This window comes from Setaria viridis, chromosome 1, assembly GCF_005286985.2.
Source record: "Setaria viridis chromosome 1, Setaria_viridis_v4.0, whole genome shotgun sequence".
Lineage (NCBI taxonomy): Eukaryota > Viridiplantae > Streptophyta > Magnoliopsida > Poales > Poaceae > Setaria > Setaria viridis.
In genome coordinates this window covers 4,059,008-4,065,413 of record NC_048263.2, presented here as the reverse complement: position 1 = coordinate 4,065,413, position 6,406 = coordinate 4,059,008, and the positions used below count along the sequence as shown (strand labels likewise).

Below are 6,406 nucleotides of genomic sequence, written 5' to 3'. Positions count from 1 at the left end.
AACCATACATACTACATACACCCTACCATTCAGGCATTCACCATGGACTCCCAGAAATCTGGAATTTTTGGCGCGTGGACAGCTATCGGAATCACAACCACCTACTTTGAAAGTCTGATAAAACCCTTTCATACACGTATCTAGATTCTACATAATAATTCAAATTTCTCGAACCGCCGTGACGTGCTGAAAAAATTCACAATTATCAGGAGGAGAGTAAAACCTTAACCATACATTTTATATACTCTCTTCATTCAAGCATTTACCATGGACTATAATAAACCAGGGATTTTGGTGCATCGACCGCCATCGGATTCTGAATCACCTACTTCAAAAATCCGAGAGAATCCTCCCATACATGTATCTACATTTCAAATAATTCAAGCTTATCGTGGTTTAAAAAAAAATTCAAGCTTATTGAACCACGAATAATTCGCAATTAGCAGGATAAAAATGAAACCTAAGTAAAACTTTGGACATGCTTATTACGTAACCCCACCATTCACTGTGGACTGCCATAACCATAATCCATAAATCTGGAATTTCGGCGCGTGGGAGAAATGGCTGGGGGAAGAAACCAGCTTGGACGCTGTGGATCTTGCGGCGTTGTCTTGTCCGTAGCGTAACTGTTGGGGAATGCTGGTTGCGGCAGTGACAGCTAGCCCCCAAGGACAGGCAGGCGCACACCAATCCCCGCCGGGTTTGGCTGCTGCTCCCCCGCCCCGCCCGGCCGGGCCCCACGCGACATGTCCCCCACCGCGTGGCCCCACGCCTCACCACCTGGTTTCCTTTCTGCCACTGCCATGGGGTTAATCCAGCTGCTGCCCCTGCCGATGGGTTTATTCAGCTGCCAAATCCCATATCTATTCATATGGCTGCAAATAATTGCTCAGTTTATTTTATTCCATTTTATTTGATTCTCTCTCTCTCTGGATGTTCATCGCACAGCTCCAACAATTTCTTGATCTCTGTGGATAGGGATCTTTGCTAGTGCAAGCCGGAGTTAAGCTAAGTACACACGGTGAATGCCAGTAATTGAGTACCCACCCCCTAATCTTGGGGCATAATGCTTGTCTAGTGAAATCAGGACATAATGATGTGAAAAAAATGATCGAGAACTCGTGTAGGGCAGGGGAACCTGGATCAAAGCAAAGACAGCAGCCGGTGATTCTTATCATTAAGAAAGAAAGAAAGATCACCGGCCACAGAACCGAAAGAGGCCGGCAAGAGAAGGGGAGGAATGCCGTGTAGAAGGTAGGGGGTGTTTGTTTCTTAAGTCCCTCCTAAAATTCCTGTCACATCAAATATTTAGATACTAATTAGAAGTATTAAATATAGACTAATTACAAAACCAATTGCACAGATGGAGACTAATTTGTGAGATGAATCTATTAAGTCTAATTAGTCCATGATTTGACAATGTGATGCTCCAGTAAATATGTGCTAATGATGAATTAATTAGGCTTAATAGATTCGTATCGTGAATTAGCTTCCATCCGTGTAATTAGTTTTATAATTAGCTCATATTTAATCTTTCTAAGTAGCCTTCGAATATTTGATGTGACCTGAATTTTAATCCGGATTAAAAGATCGAAGCACCCCGTAAACAGACGCCGCTGCATTTTCTCTGCCATCTCAATCTCTCTCTTTTTTTTTCTCATTGCATTTTCGTCTCTACTAAGTGTAGGAGACGGAATAAAACCTTCTATACAGATACATACACCAGCTGCCATGGGCAAGGAACAAAAACAGGGGGTCCCACCCCGTTGTGTGTCATCAAATCTTAAAAAAGGCTGGGCCTGATCCGGTCTGTTAAGGAGGGCATTTCCGGGCAACCTGGGTAGGCCCCGAGGCGCAGGCTAGGACAAAAAGTTAGTGCTTCTTGGCTTTTAGTATCGCTTGGCATATACACAGGGGAGGTTGGGGAGGGGTATTTGGGTCATTCTGGATATGTCCTATGGTTTTCTGGGGGAGCTCCTCGGCCTGCCTCATGGAAACCTTTTGAATGTGAGGCTTGGGGCAGGGGAAGCTGTTTGGGCTGCCGGATCTGACGGATGAGCTGACCGAGGCCGGAAGATCACCGGCGCTCCGTATTGCGGGTAGAGGAGCATCAGGACCGTCGGTGCGTGTATGTAGTTCGGAGAAGTCCGCATCTCGAAGCGCTGGAGTAGGATGGCCATGGTGAGCTTGGCTTCCAGTCGAGCTAGGTTCTGGCCTATGCACATCCGGGAGCCGAGGCCAAACGGTATAAACGCCAGGGGGTGCTTCCCTGCCCTGGCCGTGCCCTCGGCGAACCGCATGGGGTTGAATTGCGCCGCGTCTTGACCCCAGAACCTCGTGTCGTGGTGGATGGCCATGATCGGGATGAGAAGCTCCATGTCACGAGGGATCATGCACCCATCAGAGAGCTGGACGTCGGTCTTGGCACGGCGGATGGTGGCCACCGCCGGCGGGTAAAGCCGAAGGGTCTCGTTGATGATCATGCCGAGCTGCAACACGAGGAAAACGAACGGCTCTGTATGTCAGCGCCGGAAATGACCGAAATGCCCACGGTAGAAAATTCGAAAAATCGACCGCAGTGGGACTCACCATCTTCAGCCTGGGGAGGTGCTCCTTGGAGGGGAGCTCGTCGGCGCCGCAGACGTCGAGGACCTCGCGGCGGGCGCGCTCCTGCCACTCCGGGTGCATGGCGAGGAGCACGGTGGCCCAGGTCAGGAGGTTCGTCGTGGTCTGCTTCCCGGCGAAGAAGAATGTCTTGCATTCCTCCAGCATGTCCTCCACCGGGATCGCCGCCGCCGGCGCCAGCGCCCGCGCCCTCCTCCTTTCGCCGGCATTGATCATGGCGCCGAGGAGGTCACGGAAGGCTCCGGCGTCGTCGGCGTTCTCCGCCTCGGCCTCGTCGCTGCGCCGGGCGATGAGCCGGGTCAGGCTCCGCCGTATCTCCCTGTCCAGCTTCCACGACTGCCAGTTCTTCTTGGTCGGCAAGAACCTGCAACGAGGAGCATCTTTTTTGTCACTCGCTGTCTTCCTTAAAATCAGCAGAGAAGACGGGTTGGCCGGGATCAATGGCGGCACCGGAGAGCGAGAGATCGAGAGCGTACCGGTAGCCGGGGACGAGGACCTTGCGGAAGGCCTCGGAGGCGAAGGCCATGAGGCGGCCTTGCATGGCGAACACGGCACGGCCGTCGTGGTAGCTGCGGCCGAAGGTGGCGCGCGTGATGGCCTCCTCCGTGACCGCCTGGAACCACTCGGCGACGTCCACCTCCACCTCGCCGCTCCCGCCGGAGGCCGCCATGGCGCGCCACTCCTCCGCCAGCGCCGCCACCGACCTGCCGACGTGTGGCACCAGCCGCTGCAAAACATAGAGAGGGCGCGGCGTCAGCGGCCATCCGCCGGCGGCACGAAGTGCGCGTACACCAGAAGAGTATGGCGCCACGGCGCGGCGGCGGGGCACTCACGTTGAGGTTCTCCGGGTAGAAGGCGTCGGTGAGGACGCGGCGGTGGAGCGCCCACTTGTCGCCGTGGAGGCTGACGAGGCCGTCGCCCTCGAGCTGGCGCACGATGGGGTGCGCCTCGTAGCGGTCGAAGGCGTCGGCGCGCGTGAGGAAGATCTCCCGCACCAGCTCGGGCTCCGCCACCGTCAGCCGCGGCGTCGGCCCGAACCAGATCAGGAACGTCGGCCCTGCACAAGTGCACACCATGCGAAATCAATCAGCCAACCGATCCATCCATGGACGACCTCGATCGCCGGCCGCGGATTACCAAGAAGAACGACACGGAAACCAACGGGAGAAAAAAAAAGGAAAGGAAAAGACTTGTACTGCGCAGGTTCCCTCCCATGTGCTCCGCTCATGATCCAAGCCCAGCCCCATTGAATGCAAGAGCCAGCCAGAGGGGCAAGGCGAGCAGGGGAAGGACAGGAGCAGAGAGAGAGAGAGAGCTGCTGCAGGAGCGAGCCATGGCAGCAGCATGGCAGGTGAGATTACTGAAGAACGAAGAGGAGTAAAAGCACCCCATATGCGCAAATGGATAGAGATGGAGAGAGAGAGAGAGAGAGAAGCTGCGCTGTGCTGACAAGAAGAGACAAAAGCTGAGCCCCTGGGCGCAAACGACACGCACAGGGAAGCAATTCTGCAGGAGAGAGAGAGGGAGAGAGAGAGGGGGAGAGAGAGAGAGAGAGAGAGGGAGGGAGGGAGGGAGGGAACAGATCACGGAGGCGCAACCGAAACCGGCCAAAAAGATGAGAGCGAGCAATCAGGCTGGGGGGCGGGGGGCGACACATGCCCGGCGACGAAACACATGGGCGAAAGCGAGAGGTGGGAAGGACGGAGGAGGAAGAAGGGGGAGGCCACGCACCGTAGATCTTCCGCCAGTAGTGGTAGAAGGCGAGCACGCGGGGGAGCGCGTTGTGGGAGGTGGCCGGCGACATGGGCTTCGACGACGCCTCCGCCATGAGCCCCACCATCTCCTTGACGGAGCCCAGCAGGAAGCGGTACGGCGGGCCGCGCACCCCCTGCGCCGCGAAGTGCGCCTCCAGCCGCCGGGGTCGCCACCACAGCGCGTCCGCGATGCGCGCCGCCACGGGCAGCGCCAGCCACGCCGCCACGGCGAGCGCCGCCGCCGCGCGCCACGTCAGCCATCCCGCGTCCATCTCCTCCCCCATTGCCGCCGGCTCCTGTCCCCTGTTTCTTGGAACGAAACAGGGCAGAGCTGGGAACGGAGAGCGTTCGCTTGCTCCTTGTAAATGGCCGTGCGCGTTCGTGAAAGGCAGGCGGAGAGGGGGGCCTCGGAAGGAAGGTGGTGGTGGTGGTAATGGCGTGGGGTTTTGGGGTGAGAAGGGAAGGCGAGGGAGGGAAGGGGAGGGCGGTTATATAGTGTGGAGGGGAGGGGAGGCCGCGTTCCGGCGGCGATGGGGCCGGGGGGCGGGCGGTGGCGCAGGGAGAGCCAGCCAGGGAGGGAGGTGAGCGAGAGGGGGAGGTGGTGGCGTTTCGTTTGGGAGCTTGGGGGTGGGAGGGTCAACGAGGTGGGCTTTGGCAACTTTTGTTTAATTGACCATCTTGGATGGATGGTGTGTGTGGCTTGTGATGTTTCATACTCTCATAGTCTCATGTTTGGTGGGGGGCAAAGAGCAAATAAATTCATTTTATCTTCTTTAATTGCAGAGACCTCTGTTAACCTTGGAGTTTCATAGTGGCATATATTTAAGGAGAACATGAAACCGAAATTCGATCACAAGCTTTCACAAGCAATCTCTCTAAGAATATACCACCTCCATCTTTAAATATACGATGTTTAGAACAGGACTAACTAACTCGTCCTAGACGTCATATATTTAAGTTAAATGACAATAAATTACTCCCTCCAATCGCAATAAGTGAAGTTTTGGCTGCTGACATGGTCTCCCAATATACTATACCTTTAAGTCTTTAACTAGTACCTTTTGTTTTAGAATATTTAAAACATCGATATTGTATACTTTTATGAAATTAGATTTTGAGACAAATTTACCCGTACTATACTTAAATATTCAAGATTATCAGATAAAAAGTTATTTATAATTGAAATCGCCTAAAATTGTTGATTTAACTAGGGATGTCACTTATTTGCGACTAGGTGGAGCATTATTGAAGTGGTTTTGGTAATGAATCTAGCGGTATTAATGTTGTGTTGTCAATCGATATAAAATTTTAGATATTATTACCTATCAAAGTTAAGAAAAATTGTTTAGGACAATCCTAGATGGGCCAAAGAAAATATATTGATAATAAATATCTCCATGCAATGTGTATGCCAAGCCAGAAGTTTTTCCATTATCTTAAAAAATTAAATAGCTGGGAATGCTGATAAATCGCAAAAAAAAGGATGGAAGGTTTTTTTTTGGGCAAAAAAAGTGATGGAACGTTGACATGTGATGATCTGATCACATTCTCAGCGAAGATCCTGAATCGCTTTTAATTTTGGAAGGAGCGTCTCATCGCCATCTTCTGGTGACAGGCTACTGTTTGTACGAGCACTACGTGACCAGGCCTGTCTGATGGTGAACGATTTGATGTCCAGCCCTGCGATACACCGTGTACATTTTGGGACGGCAATGTGCTTGTGTGGTGTGTGTGTTGCTGTGATCTGCTCCATGCACGATCATCGATCCCTTGCTGGCTTGCATGTATCCAGTGAAAATGTATATGTAACCAATTTTGTACAGGTATTTTGTCCAGCTAGCCAAAAGGTGTAATCCATCGTTGCAATATGTGTAATCAACACTATAATCCTGATGTTTATAGACTTTAACTTCTTCTCTACTCAAATGACATAGCAGTGCTCCTGCTTTAAGTTTAAAAAAAATAAGATGGGTAGGACTGTTCCAAATAAGCAAGAAAATTTGGTTATGATTTGTTTCAACAAATTA

General features: G+C 52.1%; 1 protein-coding gene across 2 annotated transcripts; it reads right to left on the bottom strand.

Moving 5' to 3' along the window:
* Positions 1-1,541: 1,541 nt before the first annotated feature.
* On the bottom strand, positions 1,542-4,913 carry LOC117837383 (cytochrome P450 734A2). 2 transcript variants are annotated; one of them, XM_034717028.2, is made up of 5 exons: positions 4,357-4,913; positions 3,459-3,682; positions 3,102-3,352; positions 2,590-2,989; positions 1,542-2,489 (listed from the first exon to the last, which is right to left on the bottom strand). In XM_034717028.2, the coding sequence occupies exons 1-5, from the start codon at positions 4,661-4,663 to the stop codon at positions 1,989-1,991; spliced, it is 1,683 nt and encodes a 560-aa protein (XP_034572919.1). In that variant the 5' UTR covers positions 4,664-4,913; the 3' UTR covers positions 1,542-1,988. The 2 variants fall into 2 exon arrangements, with proteins under 2 accessions (XP_034572919.1, XP_034572994.1); XM_034717103.2 differs by lacking the exon at positions 4,357-4,913 and adding an exon at positions 3,822-4,317.
* Positions 4,914-6,406: the final 1,493 nt, after the last annotated feature.